The following is a 21,642-nucleotide window of genomic DNA, read 5'->3' as shown; positions in this document are numbered from 1 at the left end:
AAATATGAATATAAATATTGTCAGCCACAAGAATCTTCCTGGACAGTATTGACAGGAGGAATGATTACAGCCTCTAAAAAGTCTGCCAAGTGAGTACTGCAGTAAGATAGACTACAGTCTCATAAACACAGATAAAACCAACACAGCACTCACAAGATGAAATCAACTTATAGAGTTTTCACAGACAAACCTCTCATAAATGGCTAATATCACCCACATTTGCACCAGTGTTTGCAATAGTAATTTATTTACTTTTTCAAGAACATCTATATAGTATATTTGATGTTTTTTTTTAACTGCATCCTGTGTGAACTGTTTTCTAATACTGTACTCCCCCTCCTGAAACTCCTTCAGCGTTTGATTTGGCCATGCAGCCCCTAAACTCCTCCCAAATTCCACTGGAGGAGCAGAGACACACGTGCCTCAGTCAGGCTCGAAGTTTCCACATTGGACCAGAAAGGGTGGAGTTGGTCCTCTGCCCAATTAAATGTGCGGGTCTGGTGGAGCCTGAGGTTGGGGTGAGGATGAGGACGAACCCTGCTTAAACTGATCATTTGCAAGTAGTAGTTAAGGGATTTACGAAGTGATTATCATCAGTGCACGAGGATCAATTTGTGTCTTTCTTCTGGGGATTAGTGTCTCTTCCTTGTCTGTGATACGTTTGCTCACAAAACCACCAGGCTTTCCTACTTTTTTAAGTAATTGAACCACAGAGGAGATCCTGGGTGGCTCAGGCTTACTGAACAAAAGATATACTGTCTTCCCACACACAATAGGCTTAGATCACATTTGACTGATAGACAAATACAACACATGAGAAACCTTAAATCAAAGGTGTGATGGTGGAGTATATTCTTCATTCATGGTTATTTTTCACAATAAGTTGGGGTGTGTAAGTGGAAAGAGCATTAAACTTGTTGTCTCCATGGCTCCTCTGTTTATTCTAAATGGCTCCCTGCATCAGTGAGTGAAGACTCATGTCAGCCTGGGATAAGTGGGTTACATAAGAAATGGTTTCTATTACAATCCCTAACACAAAATCATGGCTATTTGTTGCCAGCACACTACAGGAAACTGAACCGAATCCCATCATCTTTTCCACTCCTTTAAAAACAAAACAGTCGCACTCACACATGACAGCTTTATGCCTGCTTTTCTAGTCTAAAAATGGCATCAATAAACATCAGTAGGTAGCGTGAGGCAGCTGTGTGTGTGTGTCTCCACATAAAAGACCCCTCCATTCTTACAGACTGCTCTACCACCACCACCACCACCACCACCACCGCCATCAGTGGTCCTGCCAAGGAGTCTGACGGTCCACTTAAATCCAAACACAACTCAGAAGTGCTCAGATTTCAAACACAGTGGGTGGAACCCAAAAGACATTTTCGAGAAAAGTCATTAAAACTCGAAACAAAAACCCCTCTGGCCTTCGCCCAGCAACTTAAATTCTGCCTGTCTCCGTACAAATGTGATTAATGACACAAGTATGTTTAATCTCCATGTCTGGCTTAACATCCACTAACAATATTTTCTGACCAAGCCACTCTGTAATTTACACATATGCACATGATTTATTTATACTGTGTCTACAGGGCAACACTTTAAATAAACTCTCACCATAAATAGAGACTGTGTTTCAGTTTTAGGGGACAATAGTGAAGCCACATCATTATACAACAGCCCTCCCTCTGGACACTGTATATAGACACGCAGAGAGGAAGGAGCTGAATCAAAATATGGCCAGAAGAATAGCTGTGTGTGTGTGTTTGAGGAAGAGAGGAGGAAGTGGAAGGACAAGTGGAGCAAGAGCCACTAACAGAGATGATGTGTGTAACAATGTTAGCATAATATAGTCCTGACTTTTGCCTGATCACAACTGTGAGGGAAACTGAAATGTCGGCCCCTTGAATGGCAAATATGGACAGCTGTATGTGACACAAACTGAACGGTGTGAGATGAATAATCATCAACTGGCAACTAAAACTACTTGCAGAAAACGAAAAGAAGATATGACCACATCCCGCCAGAGATGAGTACTTTCACAGGTCACAAAAGTAGGCCTACTCACAACTCACACTATTTCTCTCAATTTCACTTTGAGCTGTCAAATAACAGAATCAGTGTGTTGCTGTGACATCTAGTGGTGAACATGCAAAATGACACCTTATTAAGTGCACCTTATTACCATTAGTGAAAATGCTGCTTACATATTCTGATAGCGATAAACAACATCACCAATAATACATAATTAATCAAAAACACAAACTTAAAAATAGCATATTACAGCTATTGTGTTATACACCTGCATACAGTACAAATTCCTATTATACTCAACGTGTTCTCTGTCGCACACTAATAAACTGTAAAAATGTTCATTGTGGTGACACGGACATTTTCATTAGTTATGTAAACTTATTAGATGTATTAAAGACTCGTCATTTAAAGCTATGACTCAGCTACAACATACAGCAGGCAAACTCTCTTCTTTTTTCAAAATGCTCAGTGTTACATACATGCAAGCATTAAACCGAAGTAATGAGGTTTAAACTACAATTAAAGGTCCTCTTAAAGACCAGCTTTAAAACTCATGTCAGATCATTTTGGGCTTTCATAATACTCAAAACAACTCTTCAATTAAATTACCGAGAACAATTACCGCGGACCTAAAGGAAGCGTGAAGCTTTTTTATTTACAGTTAGCAATTATTTGACTGTACAAAATATACACGCTTGCGAATTCACGAAGACACTGAGCAACTTCACAACAAGACATTTAAAAAAAAAAAATCTTTTTGAAGTCAATGAAATGTTGAGAACGCTGCTGACACTTACCAGGGACCGTAGTATGACGTGTAGCTAGCAAGAACATACATTACACATTGTAAAGTTAAGATAAGATAGTCTGAAGAAAGGGGAAGGTAAAAGATAAAACGTCAAACGTACTCGATGTACTTGTATTTATATTTTAAAAACAATGTAAATACTTCGTCGTTGGGGGGCAGTAGAGCTCTTCGAGTTGTGTCAGCTACACAGAGGGCGCTGAAGTCCGCCAAACCCGAAGAAGAAGTACTTCCGTTGTGACGTAGTTGTGAGTAGTAAATGGCGGTTGCGAACAGGGTGGACAGTAAACATTACCACGGTCATAACTGTAACTGTCTAATTATCATCAAAACATGTACTCGACTGTGTCGGAAACACAGAGCAGTTACAAAATGTCCTTTTTCAACTTTCAGGTCGGTTCATGTGCCGTGCTGACAGGAAATTCACTGGCAAAGAGACGAAAACGAGGCAAACGGTGAGAAGTGCACCGTATAGACGGAGCTAGCGAAGTAACGGTGCCACCACCCACCGTAAGGTTAACACAGTTAGGGTCAGCGGGTGGTTAACATATTTTTGTGGTGATTTACCACACAAGTGCTGTGTTGGAAGTATTTGCCAATTGTGCTATTCACTGTCGAAATACTTCTTAACAACCTCTAGAAACAGACAGATGAGCTAGCTTCGGTTAACCACGGCTTATGTTCTGAATCTGCTTTCCTGTGTGAGTTTATTTTAAAGTTTAATGTTAACGCCTTCAGTTATACAAATGGAGAACGAAGATGGAGAAAAAGACACGGAGTCAGAGGAGGCTGAGCTCCGTCTCAAAGTCGAGTCGCTGAAGCACGAGCTGCTGGAGTGCAGAACTGAGCTGGCCAAGTTACAGAAACAGCTGAAGCAGACCGAAAGACTGCAGAGGAGCACAGAGAGCTACAACGAAGACCTCAGGAAACAGGTTAGTGCATACTGATGATATTAACAAGCAGTATGACCTCAAAACACACCACTGTGTGATTAAACCATCTATCTTCTCTCTTTGTCAACACATACATACACATACGTATTTATACTGCAAAACCCTTATAGATTTGGTGTTGATATGACTTAGACAACCAAAAATTACTCAGATTTGGACTGTCAAAAGTCTCTTCTGTCTAAATATAATACAAAAAAATATTGATCAATTAAATGAAATTGTTACCCAGATGATAAGAGATATAGCTTAATTCACCCAGTAGACATTTTTTGTTCCCAGGATGCTTGATATGCAAGTACACTAATGCAATCCTTGTTACTCCTGTAAACTGCACTGTGTCATGACACTGCTGTCAAATACTGTAGAGTTTCCCCAAGAACCTGTCAGTCAGATCCAAGCACATCTCACCTTTTAAACAATGTTTAAACCAGTTAGTAGATGACAGCCTAATAACATGTAATAACCGATAGCCACAGTCACAAAATCTGTGCTGTTTCCTAAAATTGAATTTCTGCTGTTTTCCCTAACAGTTAATATTTAATTTCTTAAAAGTGTATTAGTCTTTTATGATGTAAGTGGATGTGGTCTTTATTTTAGACAAGGTGGTCCACATCTGTTGGAAAATACTGCAGAGAACCCTCAATTAAATTGGTCTAAATTAAAGAATCTTTGCTTTGTTTACTATGTTATCAAAGTGTGTGTTTTCAGCATGTCTGTAAATAAATAAATGTATCTGTCAACATGTATTGTTTCAGGTTGACCAGCTGAGCGCGGAGATTCATGAACGGAAGAGAAGGGACAAAGACCGAGTTGACAGTGAAACTCAGACAGAAGAATATGTATGGACAGAAACTGGTATGTCAATTTCGTATGCACATTAAATAAAATAGGTGATCCCTTCAGTTAGTCAGAAAACTAATAAACTGTTGTAATGTTTTGTTCCAGATTATTACAACTACTACTATGGAGGCTACAATCAGAATCCAGAGGCTTCAGACACACAGGAAGGTCTGAACCCAGAAGCAGCAGTGGAGGCAGCTGATGTCAGCGAGGCAGCAGACGCTTCAGTACCAGATGAAGCAGCAGCAACTGCTGATGTTTCAGGTCAACCTGACAAAAGTGTTGCACCCACAACTGAGGTTTGTTTTATTGAAAAGTTACTTTAACAAAAAGTAATTGCAAAACTTCTTTGTTTTTACATCACAGATTACTAATAAATTGATTATCAGAATTGGAATTGATGGTTTAACCAATCAATCACATGGTTAACAGTATCAACTCTAATGGAAAATACTGCAATAAGGAGGTGTTCATATTAATTGGTAGGTTTAATTTATAAATTGAAGTTTACATTATGACCAATAAATGGCTTTATGTCTTTCAGGAGGGTGATGGAGAATCCATAGCTGACATGTTGAGGGTCACTGCTGAAGAGGCTATGACACAGACTGGGTTCGTCTTTGATGAGACTACTGGGATGTACTACGACCACAGCACAGGTTTCTACTACGACTCGGTTCGTCAAACACCCTCTTAGTAAAATAAGGCTGTCTGTAGCAGAATAAATTAAGCAGCAGTTTAGTTTTGTATCTGACAGAAATTGTGTGCCGTTCTTTTTTTATCTCATACATGTTTTTCTCTTTCTCAGGCCAGTCAGTTGTACTATGATGCCAACACAGGCATTTACTACTACTATGATGCAGAGAGTGGACGATACCAGTTTCACTCCAGGATTGAGGTGCCCACTGCACAAACTGCTGCAGAGCCTGTCCAAGACAAGAGCACTGGTGAAAAGAAGAGCAGAAAGTTAAAGAAAGGTTCTAAGAAAACTTCACACCAGGACGATAAGGTATCTAACACCTTGATCTTTTAATATTGCATGACATAGATACTTTTTATAGTTTGTGCCTGACAGCTGGCTTTTGACTTTGTAGTTCCCCTCCTGACTTGATTGGTTTCAGTATTCAAAGCTTATTTTTTCTTGATTTATAAATGCGAGGCTAGTTGACTAAAAGATTATCCTCTGACCTAGGTGCACGAGGTGACTAACTCATTGGCTAATATGAAGATTTCTTCTTACTGGAATACTGCTTCTTACAGAGGTACCCATTTAATATCAACACACACAGCAATTCAAAAGAACAGTTGAAGATATTTTTTAACCGGGCCCTTGATTCAATAGTAATGCCATCACAGGAGGAATAAATACTAACATCACTCATATTATCGCAGTGAAGGTCACAGGTTCTGCAGATGAAACAGGTTCTAGCTATGTTGCATACATTTTTTCAGATGCAACCACAGCATTTACAACTAAAATGCAGTTGCAGCTATTAAGTGCAGTAAAATATCAGACTTATCTGTCAAGGCCTCGTGTCAAACTTTGCACCAATTTAATTAACTTTGTAAGTGAATTTAATAAGACAAAAAATCAAAGAAAGATGGGTTATATGTGTTTATTCAATAAATATTAATAGTGTTTCTTTATTAATTGGCACCTGGCCTCCTGTCATTCTGCAAAAGTGACCCCCGGGCAAAGTAACTTGAGTATACGTGCTCTAAAGTAAGTGATACAATTTTATCATATTTTATCACAATTAATAATGTGGTGGTCAAATTAGGAAAGAAAAGCCCAGGTGAAAAATATTTGCAATTTGAATCATAAAGAATCCAGTCATTTCATATCATCACAGCACGTCAAATAGTTGTTTGTGTAATCTAACAACTGACTTTGTGTTTGAAATAGACATTAGTGACTCTGTTCAGTATCATGAGCCCCAAATTACTCAAGGATTTGGTCACCTGTGCAAAATACAATTTAGATTGTTGATTTCCCTGGTAATACTGTAACTTGGTAGAGGTTTGTAGCGACTGGTCTATGAAGACTGAAACCATGTAGAAACATACTAGCACACACGGAACTGGGGATCTACAAAGTCAGCTGGCCCGCTGTCACTGAACATCAATGGAGATGGTAATCTCACTCTTGGCTGTCTGATGGCAGGAACTCCTATTTGATGAGGTAAAGTTGGAAGAAGAAGAAACTGAGTGGGTCGAAAAGCAAACAACTAAGAGGACCACTGAATCACGAAAACTGAAGCGAAGGTCTCGCAGTCCGGATGTTTCCCCTCGTAGAAAAGACTCTTCTAAACATCGGGAGGAGAGCGATAAATCTTCCTCAAAGAGGAAGAAGCAGAAAAATGGCTCACGCTCTGATGATAAAGGTAGATCAAAGAAGAAAATGAAGAAATCCAAGTCAAAAAAGCAAAAGAAGAAAAAGAGCCCAGCACCGAGTGATGACTCTGAGGGGAACAGCGAACCAGAAGAGGGTGAGATCACAGAGTCAGAGAGAGAGGAGTGGGAGTCCACACCCTCGTTCTCATCATCAAGTAGCTCCTCCTCCAAGGAAAGCCCAGAGTCAGAGATGGAGACTCAGAGTCAGGAAGGTGAGAAAAAACAAGCTGAATTCAGAGCTTGTTCAGGGCACGTCTTCACAATTAGTGCTTGTATTAATTTGTTCTGTCTGTTACTAACGTCATCTAATTATCACCCGTCATTTGTCTCTTAACAGTGTAGCTTTCTGAGACCGCCATGTTCCTGTGACAATGTTTTTTTATTTATTTATTTTTCTTGCAGTCATGTCAGACATGTGGCCCCCCTGTGTCAGAGTGACAGTGGTCAGATCTCCAGTTCTGCAGATTGGCACTCTTTTTATCATCACAGCCGACTCTCCAGCTACCGTCGGCAGGTTTGTGCTATTTTCTCTCTTGTCATTTGGCAGCAGGAGTTAAATTTCAAGAAAAGGTTGCATACTTTCTAAACAGATGTTAGAGAAACTTTTTTTGGAATGGGTCGCAATAGTAGAAAACGTTGAAGTACCAAAGACAGAATGAGCTATCTTTATTAGATTAAAAGTAGTCTCTCACTTCCGGAAAATATGAGGAATTGATCTGTCAGTAATTCATAAAAATAGTTTGAAGACTATCCGCTGTCTTTGTGTTGCAGAGAGAAAGATATGGACCATGCAATCCGAATACCAGAAATGGGAGTCAGCAAGGTACTCCTCTTTACTTTTAGTTTTCTCCAGGAGACACAATTCATTCGCATATTTCAGGATTGTGTTCCATTACTAATTGTGAACTGTGTTCGGTTCCAGTTCCATGCGGAGGTGTACTTTGACCAGGACCAGCAGAGCTACATGCTGGTGGACCAGGGAAGCCAGAATGGAACTGTCATCAATGGCAACAGGATTTTACAGGTCAGCATTTTGTCTCATTTTGTTGCCCGTTTATAAAATAGTAAAATCTTATGTCAGCAATGCGACGAATGTTTCTTCTGCAGCCGAAAACCAAGTGTGAGCCACATGCACTGATGCACGGCGATGAGGTGAAGATGGGAGAGACCGTGCTGTCCTTCCACATCCACTCGGGGACTGATACCTGTGACGGCTGTGAGCCTGGTCAGGTGATGGCTCACCTCAGCAAGTACAAGAGGGAGGAGAAGACGGGTGAGCCAACAGTGATGAGCCTCAAGTGGTTAAAACATGTTTGAAAGTATAGTATATTTTTAGTATTCCTCAAACAAAGGCTGTATGGGAGATTGCACTTGCTACCTTTTTCTTGTCAGAAGATATGAGAAGAAAAGGATTTTAGAATGCAGTGTATCCTCTACAATTTTTCTCAGCAGGTTGTTGTACCTGGGTGGTGTGTGCAAAATTAACTTTTTGACTCTGTTAGATGAAAAAATCCACTGCCCAAGCATCGTTTTGACCAACCAAAAGTATGCATATTGGGCATAACTTAAATATTTAATTTACAAATGAAATTTTCATGCACCATGAAATCCCTGTGTGTGAAACTGACATTTCCCTGGCAGTGTGAGGGATTGCCTTCCAAGATTCAATCACCAAATAGATATTAACTAGTTATGCCAAGCTTTTTTCTTGATCCCCCGTTACAGAATCTCTGCCCTGTTTGTCACTCTGCCTGAGGAGAAAATGCTGTACTCGCACCGTTAATTTTGTTGTCATGACTTCAGTGATTGACATCCTGTCACTGTTCCAGTGGCTCATCCTCAAAGTGCTGACAGAGCAAAAAAAGCTGCGACAACAGTAATTTTGTAAAACGTATCTAATGGAACCACTAGAGTGTGTACATTTGGCTAATTCTGTGTTGTCCCAAAGGCCCCGCTCTCACCAAAGAGGATAAAGAAGCACTGAGACAGAAGGAGCTGAAGCAGATGAAGGCCAAATATGGCCTGCAGGTGAGTGTTGGCAGGACTAGCAGCAGCCAGTTTAAGTTTTAAACCCTCTTCTTCTCTTTATGCAGCCAATCACCTCTGTGCTTTTCTGTAAACAGAGCAGCGAGTATGAGGAGGCCAAAGCCCTGAGGAACCGAAAATACAAGGACCGAGCAGAGTCCCGACGACAGACAGTGGGCAGCGAGGGTGTTTTCAAACGAGATGATGCACCAGCTTCTGTTCATGAGTAAGTGTTTTGTATTTGATTTACTGTATTTCCTTACAAAGACAAGAAAACAATACAAGCCAAACATAAAGAAGACCATTGAAATGCTGAAGAAGGAAAAAAACAGATAACGTGATAATCATGTATTATTGTGCCTTACTTGTCTTCTTAAAGGGAGATCAGTGAAGTCAATAAAGGACGGAAAATGCTGGAAAAGATGGGCTGGAAGAAGGGAGAGGGACTGGGTAAAGAGGGAACTGGAATGAAAGCCCCGGTAAGACAATCTGGTGATGTTCTGTTGGCAGATTCTGTTTTGTCTAAAATATAGTGTGAAGCAAAAGAAATGATTTTCTTTCTTATTCCTTTTCTCAACAGATTGAACTGAAAATCAGAAAGTCCCAGTCAGGTTTGGGGGCCGGTGCGGCCTTGTCTCTAGACAGTGTTTCTGTGACCAAATCAAAGTCTCAGAAGAACTGGGAGAAAGCGCGTGAGAGGTTTGCTGATTCGTGCCAGCCTGACATGCTGTCACCTAAAACACAGAAGAACAGTTCTCCCAAAGCCTGGGTCAGAGCAGAAGAGAGCGAGACAGCAAACACACAAGACGGCCAAAGTTAGGAATGAGCGAGAGTGTTTATATTTATTGTGGATTTAAAAGCTGGGAGGTTCGATACATATGAGCAAAGGGAGTCTTTTTTACTTTCTGAGGACATGAAAAAAGTGTTCTTTCTTCTCTGTTTTTTACTCAGCCTTCAGCAGGAGGAAATGTTGCTAAAGGGGAACAGAATGTGAACACAATTATCTACAAACACTATCTGTCAGCTGGTTGTCTGGTGCCGTGCATTAACAGTTTGTAAAAGTCACTCGCTGTCTTTTGTAGATAGTTTGTTTGATCCATAAGTGAACGTGTGGAATGTTTACAGTCTCAAAAAGAAAAAGAGCAGTGTGTTTCACGGTCCAATGTGTCTGTAGTCCAACCTACAGAGGCGTCCTCCCAGAATAAAGAGCACATGAGTCGCCTCAGGCAAATATTAACACAGTGGAGCTATATTTCTCACAATGAGATCATGCTATGATGAACAACTGTGTATCTGTTGAGACAACCCCAGGAGTGATCATGTTAGAGCATTCACAACAGCTTTGTGTAACTCTGTCTCAGCTGCATTTTTAAAAATGCTGTACATTAAATTTTGAACAAGTTCAGCCTCTTGCTTCTGTATGATTCATTGCCTGTTTTATTGTCACTGTTTGCTCAAAAGCACACGGACACACACATACTTATATAAGGCCAGTGTGCAAACATGTTTAACAGTCCATCTGTATCTGTGGTTTCATTCTGGGGTTGTGTGAAAATTTGCATGTGTGTGCAAGTGTACACTCAAACAGAGGCCACTCACACCAAATGGAAAAAGAATGCAAGTGTAGTTAGTGCTACAGCTACTGTTAGAACTACATACATCACAAATATAAGCTCATACTGTGGGTGAGCTAAAACGCCTCATTCCATGTTTCAGCTGTAAGTAACACAAGTTTTAAGTCAATGATTAAAAATAAGTTACAATAGATTTTTTTTATAATTCACTGTAAAATCAGAATCAAACAGGTGAGAGATCTGACTCACATGACACTCTTGCCGTGACTCCTTGAGCTGGCTCTCCTGCTGCCCTTCTTCTGACTTATATTGCCTCCCATTTTGATCTTCCCTCTCTGCGATGTATGAACACCTCCACCAGTGTTTCCCTTCAGCTCGTAGGCATCACTCTGCTGCGCTCCTGTGAGATTTCGCAGTGGTGCTCTGCTGTCAGGTTTCTCTGTTGACAGGTAGGTCCTGCACTGCCCTTCCTACTCAAGTCTCCTCCCTCAACTGCTGGAAGTAAACTATCAGCAGCTGATACTGTAGTGTAATAAAGCTGGGAGGGATCGGCTTGTGTCTTATTTGCCAGCCTGGTTGTATTGGGTAGAAAGTCTCAGCCATAAAAAGATGTGAGTCATGAGATGAAGTAGGACTTGTTGTGTGAGGATGTGGCTTAAGGCTTCCAGAGATCCGGCTTGACCAGTTCCTGACACTGCAAGAGCATTCAGGCGAACACTGGGGCCACTGTTTGTTCAAGTTCACCCTTTTTACTAATGTAATTATGGTAAACATGTGAAGTGATTCTGGGTCCTTTAGGGCAAAATCAGCTGATTTGAGTTCTTTTCATTGACTGTTGCGTGTCTGCCTGTTTTGATGCCCCATGTTGAAGTGTGTTTTTTGGGAAGTGCACATGTTGTGAAATCTGTATAGCACAAGCAATGCCAGTGTATATAAATCTTATACTTTCCCTTTTCTAACAGTGATAAAATGTGACTTTTTCCTGAGGCAGCAGTTTTTCCTGGGATTGCATCCTCAGGCAAGTGGAAACAAGTTCTCTTTTAGTTTGGAGCCGAAACAGAATCTGGGTTATGTGCAGGCCAAGAAAAAGTGTTTATAATCCTTCTGATTGTTCAAGCTAGCCTCAGCCTGGAAAGCAATAAATCAAATCTATATACTTTGGCATCTTTCACATGCAAAATAAACATCTGGGATATATAGATCAGAAATAAGAGGAGGAGGAGGAGAAATAGTGCTCTCAGCTTACTGGTATAACCAAAGGAAGCTACAGGTGTGATGACAGATTTGAAAGTTAAAACCACCTGGAAATTTTACACTGTCACTAAAACTTGCCATCGCAATGACTCTCATAATGACACCTTGTTTTCCACCCCATCCAGCTGAGGGCTGCGCACAGGGTCAAAGATCAAGGGACAGGAAAAGGTCATCCCTCTTGTCATACCACACATCACATCACACACACACACACACACACACACACACACACACACACACACACACACACACACACACACAGTCACACACACACAGTCACGCAGACTTGTTAAAAACACTTTTGTGTGCCGCATTTTTAAATAAGGTTAGACAAAGAAGAAGGGAGCATGTCATCTGCAGATAACCAAGGTATGTTTTAAGTATTTAGATGAAGATTAGGTCCTCACTCCCAGTCTTGATAGTTAAAGGCGCACGGTGCAGGATTTGTCAGTTTCTGTTTGTAAACACACCTTTCAAATGTGCAGATGCCTTGGGTTGGCGAGTCACCAACCGAAAGCGGTGGTATTTGACGACAAGGGAATGAGACTCCAACAATCAGGTTTCATTCTTTAGAATCGCTGATGAAGAAAACACAGGCAGGGGGCAGGCTCTCAGCAGATACAGACACAACCAAACACTTCTAGTATGTCATAAGTGATTATTGAGAGGGATTATTTTTATACAGCCCATGCATTGTTCCTGCGTAGTACACCTTTAAGATAAGTCAGAAGTTATTATTTAAGGAAAGTATTTTTTTGCCTCACTGAAGTTTGAAGTTGCATGGGTTAAAGATCCAGCACATTAAGAATAAAATACTGTCATTCTTCAAATAAAATGGACAAATTAAAGAGGTATAAAAATATTTAAGAAAAAAAACTTTTTATTTGTCTGACTTTTCTCACATTTTTGCTTTTTCCTTGTAGAATGTTGGATATTAAAAGTTAAGAGCTATTCACAAAGCTGCTGAGAGAACGGCTGAGCTAAGAAAGAGGAGGGGTTGATGCCATTGCTTTGGCTGTCGTGAAAATAGATTAACTGAATTAAATTAAATTAAGTCATAAATTAAAGCACTTCTAATCAAATTTCATATGAAACAAAGCAAATCTTCATCATCAAGATAATCTCCCAATGGCCGTGAAGTCAGCTTTATTTATTGATTTTATTTGGTGATTATTTGAACAAATGTGGATCTGAAGAGGACATTTTTCATTTGATGAATACTTTCTACAGACAGAAATTTCTAATATCATTAGAGTGTTTCCAATTGTTGGTAAGTTGATTTGATTCTTATTAAATCACCAAAAATCAACATTAAAATATGAGTTTATTATTGTTGTATTGTTCGAACACAGTGACAAGATGAGGCACATTACCTGTAACAGCTGACTGACAAGACTTGGCAAGTCTTAGTCACGACTACCCATAATTCCTGTCAGAGTTAGGACCTACCGTAACTCTAAAGTTCCTTGTGAATAACTCTTAGAGCCGTCTGGTGTTTTGGTGAATATGGCCTGGCTTCTAAAATTCTTTCGACACAATCTGAGGAGGCGACTAACTCTTTGTTTAAGCTGCTTGAGGGATCAGAAGTAGACTTTGTTCTGTTTTAAAAGGTTGCAGTGTTAGAGGATAATCTCTCACACTGCTCTGCCACCCTGTAGGAGGTGGGGATAAAATAAATGTGTCCAGACATGCAGGTTATCCTGATCTGTCATCGGGTCAAGCCTGACATCAACTGGTTGACTGTGAGCACTGCCAGAGTCTGTGCTATGTTGACTTTCCCTGCTGTGTGTCAGAGAGACCACACAGTAATAGTAAGGAGGAACTCCTTCTTCATCATCATCATTCATAGTTTCCCTACACTGGGCAGGACGTCATTCATTTCTACGGCTTTCCATCATGGTCAAGTCAAGGGCTGGGCGAGGCTGTGTTGCCAGCACTGCTCACTGGAGCCTGTAATTTTGGAAAGTACAACTCAAATACAGTCCAGAGGGGAAACGTCACAACAGTTTCACTATTTAAAGGACCTGAAGTGCAGTTGTGTGCATTTTAGAGCTTGTCTGGTGCATTGCGTTGCTCCGAGCTGACCACAGCTTGTTGTGCTGTGAAACGCCCGTCACAATGTGTTTATCAGAGCGAGTCAAACAGCTGTGTGGCAGAATGAAGTCCCTGTGTAATATACGCTGCTCACATAAACAGCCACTAAAAGAAGACAATAGCTCTGCAGACAAAAAGGAGTCCTCTCTTTGTAGTCCACTCCACTATAGTATGTTTTGCTACAGCCATGTGGGTTACATTAATGTGAATCATAGTTAAGGAGATGAGGAAGGAAATGTCATAGGGAAGTATGACAAGAGAGCTGCATAAATGATATTCCAAATGAAAGATGACACACGGATGTTTTTGATTGTAACAACCCAGCAAACTCTGATGCCTTTGTGCTCTTTTACACGCCTGATGCTACTGCTGATGCAATACTTTACATATTCCCAGTGGCGGAAAGAGTATTTAAATCTTTTACTTAAGTAAAAGTTGCAATATCACATTGTAATAATACTCTGTTCCAGGTAAAAGTCCTCTATTCAAAATGTGTTTTCAGCAAATGTACAAAAGAATTAGCAATAAAGTACTCTAAAGTGTCAGAAGTAAGTGTTCAGGGCAACAGAATGGCCTCTGTGACCATAATGCTACCTATCATATACTCTATTACCTGATTACTATTACAGTTACATTACTATCAGTGTTGTAGCCTGTCGAGATGGAGTTAATTTTAACTACCGTACTTTATATAAGTAGTTTGTTGTTTTCTATGTAAACGTAATCATCTTAATTTTAGTAATTAGTAAATAAAGATGTCAGACAAATGTAGTGCAGCAAAGAGGACAATATTTTCCACTACAATGTAGTGGAGCAAAAGTAGAAAGTTGTCTGAAATAGAAATACTCAAGCAAAGTACGTCAAAAATGTACCTAAGTTCATTAATTGAGTAAATATACTTAGATACCAGTGTTGTAAATGTACCCAAAAACCATACTTTAACTATGAATAGTACTTCAGTAAAGACTTGAGTCTAAAGGTAAAGTATTTGCCTGTTAGACAAAGAAGAAAGGAAGTATAGGGAAGCAGAAAATGGAAAGACTCAAGTAAGGTACCTCAAAATTGTACTTAAGCATGGTATTTGAGTAAATGTACTTAGTTACATTCCATCACTGCATTGTCTCCTGTGGTAACTTTCTCTTAGGAACAATAATTATATTTTTGAAGTCTGTTTCGGTAACACTTGTTTCCCCACTCTTTGATCTAGATTCCAGACAGAAGCAGAAAATAACCCTTCTGAGCCAGACTCAACTCACTTTCATTTCACTTTATCCAGTCCATGTGTGTCTTCCTGCCTGCCTGCCTGTGTCTGTAACTCTGTGTTATTGCAATCTCAGTCTTTGTCTGTGACTCCATTGAGAGGCACGAGACCAGAAGCGACACAAGTCTGAGAAACAGTCCTGTGTTGACTCAACTTCCCCACCCCTCCCCTTCTTTACTTCCGGCTCAGTTGGCCCTCCCAGCCACGTCCGTCCACACCAATGACCGGGCCTCTATAAATCAGAGCAGAGCACACAAGCTGAAAACACTGCACTGGAAAAAATGCCACATCAAAAATACATTCATAAATACAATAAAAACAATGTATTTCTTGCTTGTAATAAGTAAAAAAAGCCTATGGAACAACTGAAAATGACCAGTGTCCTGTATCTCTCTGAAATGCCTCCTTCTAAGTGACTGTGTCTTATATTAAAGGGTAAGGCCACCAATTTTGCTTTGCACACTCAAGTGTGTTAACAGGTCTTGGGGAGTACTACTGCATATGTGAAAAAAGTACTATAAAACCTTTTGTGGCTCCAGAGGAAGCTGCAAGTAAACTGATAAATTGCCTCCAGTGATGTCACTCAGTGGCTAAGTTGCATTGTAGGTAGTAAAGGCAACATGTTTTGAGGTGATATCTCCGGTTCTGCTGTATCGATTTAAATCATTTGTTTTTAAACTGTTTATAGTGAGTCCAAAAGTGTTGTGGTGTGCAATGCAGACAGTGGACTGTTTTTCAAACATTTGCGCCTACATTACCCACAATGCAACTTCGCCGCTGAGTGACTTCACTGGCGACAATTTATCAGACCATATGCAGCTTCCTCTGGAGCAAAAAAAGGCTTTACTTCTTTCACATATAGAGCAGTACTCCCCAAGACCTGTAAACACGCTTTAATTTGTCAAATTGTCGAGTTAACCTTTAAGTGTCATGAGATATTTTGACTAGAAATTAGACAAATATACTTGGTAAGATTAACATTTTTTGCAGTGTGCAACAGCTTACACTGTTTTAAAACTTGTTTGTGACCCTAGGCAGGCAGTCAAAAGAGATTCCAGCACAGAAAAGCACTTGTTGGATGTGTGTGCTCGTGTGAGGGAGGAGAGGCCAGGAAGTGGGGGTTTAAATGCTTCTGGAAGTTCACAGGTCATCCATCTTGATGTTTGGCTGAGAGGAAATGTTCCTCATTCCGACCACATTCCAGCGTGATTTATGTTTTTTACTTAATGAAGCACCGGCTTTCAAAATACCCTACCCCAAAATAAGTTTGATTGCACAATTTGGAAAAAGGAAGTCATCTTTTGTGTGAAAATAAAGCGCATTATGTAATAGAGCCGTCATAAGGCTTCTGTTTGTGTATCTGAGGGGGAAATGGCCCTTCCCATGTATGCCATGCCATGCGTCTCAGTATTAATACCACAGAAATACCACAACTGAATGGAAATTCCAACAAAACTATGTCTTCAAGTGACTCAGTCAGCGCTGCCGCTGAGCGTCTTCCACCCCCGGCCCTTCCTGCTCGGAGCCTCTGGGTGTGTCTCCCTGTGACCTCATCTTCCCAGAAAAACCCCCAGAAACCTCAGCAGCACAATCGCTCACATGATGCAGCCTCTGTGCAAGCTCTCCACAACAACAAACAGGTCAGTTTATAGGAAAACATCTCGTCTGGCGCTGATGGTGGTGCCGGTGCCCCTGCCTTGTTCATTCAACCACAGCATCAAGTTGAGTGTGTGAGTCTGTGTGTGTGTGCAGACTTGCATCCTGTTTATACAGCCCGGTTACTGCTGCCTGCTGTGAGAACTTGAACAAATCATACTTTCAGTCCTAACCTTATTGTTCTTGCCAAAGTTCTTTCCATTCATATCTTTGTGACTAATTCTTTCTCAAGGGGAAAAATCTCATGTGGGCAAACTTTCAGTAACCTGTCTGTCTTTATAAAAACAGCATTAATGTACAGACACAGCTCTGTAAATCACACCCACCAGAAACTGCTGGGTTGACCAGCGACAGGAATTATAGATTTGTGAAAAGAGGCTTTTGTGTTCATGCAAAAGACAATAGCTCCCACATGGCATCAGGACTTTTTAAACCAGACACAGCACATTCAATGAGTCATCTGACAACAGTCCAAAAGTCAGCAGATCAATACCAGACACACAGTTAACTAGTGCAAACATACTGTACTCACAGCACAGAATGAATAACGGGACACCTGACAGGCAGACTGGCTGTCACACCAAGAGTTTCAGAGTGTAAATCATACCTCGGCTTCTCTGAGAGCTCACAGGCTGTGACGGATCAGCTGGGAGGTCTGTGTCCTTCACAACAAACTAGATGAAAAAGTCTGTGGTCAGTGACAGAAGGTCCTGAAGGGAGTCTGAGCTCAGGCTGCTGTTGGAGGTGCCGCTCTCTGAGTGAAAATACTTGTTCTCTCTGCGTGGCGGAGCTTAGTCCATGTGGCTGGATGGGAAATGGGAAATGAACTTTCTGGGCAAAGAGCCAAGAGCAGAGTGGGTTTTAAAGACACAGCAGTTTGCAGTGCTACGTAACGTTTAGTCACAATTTACAGTGTAAGTTCCATGTAAAGACATTTTCAGCTGCTATTTTTATCAAGTCCACGCATACAGCTGAGTTTCTTTGGACACTTACTTAATACTTTGTTTTACTTCATACTTCATACTTCTACTTAATGAGCATTTAGCATCACAATAGACTTTCAAGACTACATGCAGCATGACATAGTCATATCATCTAGATTTAAACTAATATAACCACTTAGTAGCTGAGTTCTACATAAACACTTTTAGTAGTGGAAAATAACTAAGTACATTTACTTACATACTGCACTGAAGTACAATTTACAATTCACAAGTACTTGTGTTTCCCTTTTCTGCAACTTTACTGCACTACAATTCAGAGGAAAGTGTTGTAGGTTTTACTCCGGTAGCTTTGTTTGATAACTCCGGTGACTGATTGCTTTGCAAATTAAGATTAATAGGCTGATACAAAATATAATCAATAGATAAATTATAATCTAGCATTAAAAGTTAAGATAAGACTTTACTGATCCTCCTGAGGGGAAATTCACAAGCTGCACAGCACTTTACAAAGTCATAAAAGCCCCACATTAAAGTGATTAAATCATCAATGATTATAATTAAGTATAATAAACATTATTCTCAAATGGGAAATCCTGCATAATGTACTTCGCTACTTTAATTATATTTTGATGGTGATACTTTTGGACTTTTATTTAAGTAAAATATTGAATGCAGGACTTTTATACGTAACAGAGTATTTCTACACTGTGGTATTGCTATTTTGACTTGAGTAAAAGATCTAAGTGCTTTTTGCACTGGCATCTTTACTAATCTCTTGAATCATCTTGGTAACTACTCGAAATCCCACTTACAATGAGATAAAATGTGCTGTTTAAAGTAAATGAAAGAGAAACATCTGTTCAGTTGTTTGCATTAATTTGTCACTGCGTTGCTGCCTTTTTGTAGAGTCTGTTCAGAAAAAAACTGAGAGTTCGGTAGCATAAATTCACGATTTTGGCAATCAAAGTCATGGTAATGATCACACACTTATACAATAATTATCACATTATGCATTACACAGACAGCAATGAATTGTAAATAAGTGAGCAGGTGTCCCCCTCTAGTGGGTTTTACTGAGAAGGCAACTGCAGCAGAGGGCCCAGACACACAAGTGCCTGCTGTCTATTATCACTTGTCTATATTATTTTAACATGCTTTCAGACTAGCAGACACACGCAGTCTTAAGCACGTAATCAAATAACATAGATAAGTGATATAAGTAAGAGCCAGCATCAACAGTGGCCTGCTGAGATTATAGTTTAGAGTATGCACTGAGGCTGACTGACTGCTCTGACTGGTGTTGAATAATGGCCAGAATTTTTTTGTAAAAGTTGACCTTTGACCTTCTGAATATAAAATGTCATAACTTCATCATTTTATCCTGCTAGACATTTGTGTCAAATGTTGTCATAATTATCGTATTAATTGTTGAGTAATGGCAAACAATGTACTGTGTGAGGTCACAGGGATCTTCATTTAAAAACTACAAAAAGACATTATATGCAAACTGATATTATTACATTTTAGCCATTCAGTAGCTTCATTATGGGCTGGATTTTCTTGGGCCAGTTGTTGAGTAGTGACAGACAGGAGCTCTGCTATCAAAATGTCATTATGTTGTGTTGTTTAGTTTATCATACAAGTAACTTTATGTTGACTTTATCTGTTCTTTTAACTCCTAATGTAGCCTACTCTGCTTTTGCAACAGAAATAGATGAAGTCAGTGGTTACAACACTTTTCTATTGAAAGAACAGCCAACATATTTCACATATTATTAATGATTCATCGATAATCGACTGTTAAGCCAGCTGACTATCGATTAAAGAAATTGCTTAAAATTTGCATCTCTACCTCTGCTATCGTTGGTGTGGAGGCATAATAATAATAATAAAAATATCTATGTAAAACTTCTTAAAGGGTCTCTTTGTATCATTAAAGCTGATCTCATATACCAAATAAAGCAGAAGACATCCATGAGTTTGGTTATTTCTGGCAACATTTGCACAATGAAACCAAAGTGTACAAGTCTGTATGAATACATACAAGTTTAAACACTAATCCTCTGCTCCATTCAGCTCCAGTATTACTTCTCTTCTAAAGGAATAATTACAATGCTGAGCTATCAGTATGTGTCAGTGTACACACTCACTTCCTCCCCACAGTATATTTCCTCTCAGGAAACACAATGACTTCACCTCTCAGGCCACGGGGAAAAAATCTGATAGCTAATAACTTTGTACTGTAGACTCATCGCACACTCGTCATCACGACAACCCAGCAGCAAGCAGCATCACACCGAAGCACTGCAGCTGTCATGTAGCCGCCAGGCTGAGTTCACAGAAGAGCTGTGGTTTCTATCTCAAAGTGTGATGAGATCACTGTCATTTTCTCTCTGCTGCTGCCTCCTTTTTCCACTAAGGATTAACAAGCTGGACATGATCATTTATGCATCCTCTCCTAACCCCCTTTCATTCACACTGTAGCCTGGCAACAAGCTACAGGGAAGTATGCACAGACATGGCTTCATTTCACCATCTCTAGGTACATCATGATGAGGAATCATAAAGGGCTTGTAAAATCAAAAGGTGGAGGATAATGCACTGTATCCTGGGAGTGTTGTGTGTTATGTGTGTGTTATGTTGTTAATAATTCAAGCTGATAATTGAAGCATAATTAGATATTATATTAGCCTAATGGATCCCAGCATTTTTTAAGGTTTGTTGTCACAGTCTCAGTGGTTGATGAGATGATGTCTTTTCTTTTTCAATTGGCTGCAGACCACATCTGATCCATGAGAAGCTGTATGACCGAATATGAAGAATATACCAATATAAACGTCTAAGTGTTAAATCTACAAAGTCATTGTTATTTCAGTGAGGAGATAACAGCTGATCACTACAGAACCAATGAATGTGGTGATCTCCTGTCACTTAAAGGGCCTGAAAACATTGTGTGAGTGATTTGATCCTGAACACACTATTTTCTGCCAAAGTTAGAATTGTTTTGGTTGTTTCACTTGAAAGATTTATGTTTTGCCCTCACTCGTTTGATGTGGGTGGGATCAGTGGTTGGATTACACTCTGGTCGTCGGGGGTCAAAATCTTCACTACATGCTGATAGACAGAGGGGATACTCAGCTGCACTTGGCAAAGATAAAGAGAGAGAGCCTACTGAACTGAATGCCCTGGGAGGACATGCTCTGCCCTCCCGAGATTAAATATGTGCACAACAATCACACATAGGATGAAAGAGAACAACACATGAAAATGGCCTATGAATTATCATATATTAAAAAACACCCTGCACACGACCAGATCAGTGATGTTACACACGTTATTGATAAAAGATAAATACACTGATCAGGGCGAAGCTGCGCTTATACATTTATATACAATGTATTTTAAAAAAAACATGTGAATTACAGACGACAGGACATTAGATTTAAATTCAATTTGATGTGTTTGCAGGAAGAAGTAGAAGTGCTCATGGTTATTAATCAGTTTTTGGATCTGAATCTGATGACAGATGGTGAGTTGTTTGGCTACTGTCTTTTTAAAACTTTGTTGCTCATTTAGTCATGGACATGTGGTGTTAGAGAAGAATACTGGGTTTGAAGCCATTGTTTAGGGAACTTTAACTCCCTCTGTAAACATTGTGGTTCTCACCTTTCTACAGTGAGTGTTTTCTCTGCTGAGGAGTCTTGGTTGCAGTGGTAGTTCTCGTACTATCCAGCCTCTTTTGGGTGTCAGGTGTGGATGGGCAGTCAGGTACAACTTGAGTGCTCCTTTTTGTTTCAAATTTCAA

The 21,642-nt window shown here is 40.0% G+C and overlaps 1 protein-coding gene across 2 annotated transcripts; it reads left to right on the top strand.

Annotated features, from left to right (window-relative positions):
• The first annotated feature begins 3,111 nt into the window (after positions 1 to 3,111).
• aggf1 (angiogenic factor with G patch and FHA domains 1) lies at positions 3,112 to 10,459 on the top strand. 2 transcript variants are annotated; one of them, XM_073469146.1, is made up of 16 exons: positions 3,112 to 3,150; positions 3,236 to 3,297; positions 3,581 to 3,774; positions 4,551 to 4,650; positions 4,741 to 4,934; positions 5,180 to 5,311; positions 5,444 to 5,644; positions 6,800 to 7,241; positions 7,432 to 7,543; positions 7,801 to 7,852; positions 7,952 to 8,053; positions 8,137 to 8,302; positions 8,978 to 9,057; positions 9,153 to 9,280; positions 9,434 to 9,533; positions 9,635 to 10,459. In XM_073469146.1, exons 3-16 carry the CDS (start codon positions 3,589 to 3,591, stop codon positions 9,872 to 9,874), a joined length of 2,235 nt encoding a protein of 744 aa, XP_073325247.1. In that variant the 5' UTR covers positions 3,112 to 3,150; positions 3,236 to 3,297; positions 3,581 to 3,588; the 3' UTR covers positions 9,875 to 10,459. The 2 variants fall into 2 exon arrangements, with proteins under 2 accessions (XP_073325247.1, XP_073325248.1); XM_073469147.1 differs by having other exon boundaries at positions 3,122 to 3,141.
• The last annotated feature ends 11,183 nt before the right edge of the window (positions 10,460 to 21,642 follow it).

The sequence above is a fragment of the Pagrus major genome, chromosome 6 (assembly GCF_040436345.1).
Source record: "Pagrus major chromosome 6, Pma_NU_1.0".
NCBI lineage: Eukaryota > Metazoa > Chordata > Actinopteri > Spariformes > Sparidae > Pagrus > Pagrus major.
Note: the sequence above shows the minus strand (reverse complement) of the source record. Positions and strands in the feature narration are given on the sequence as shown.

Coding starts and splice junctions, on each gene's coding strand:
- aggf1 (XM_073469146.1), top strand. CDS start 3,589: ATGGAGAACGAAGATGGAGAAAAAGACACGGAGTCAGAGGAGGCTGAG. Junction 7,544..7,800: donor TCTCCAGCTACCGTCGGCAG/GTTTGTGCTATT, acceptor TTTGTGTTGCAG/AGAGAAAGATATGGACCATG. Junction 8,054..8,136: donor ATGGCAACAGGATTTTACAG/GTCAGCATTTTG, acceptor TTTCTTCTGCAG/CCGAAAACCAAGTGTGAGCC.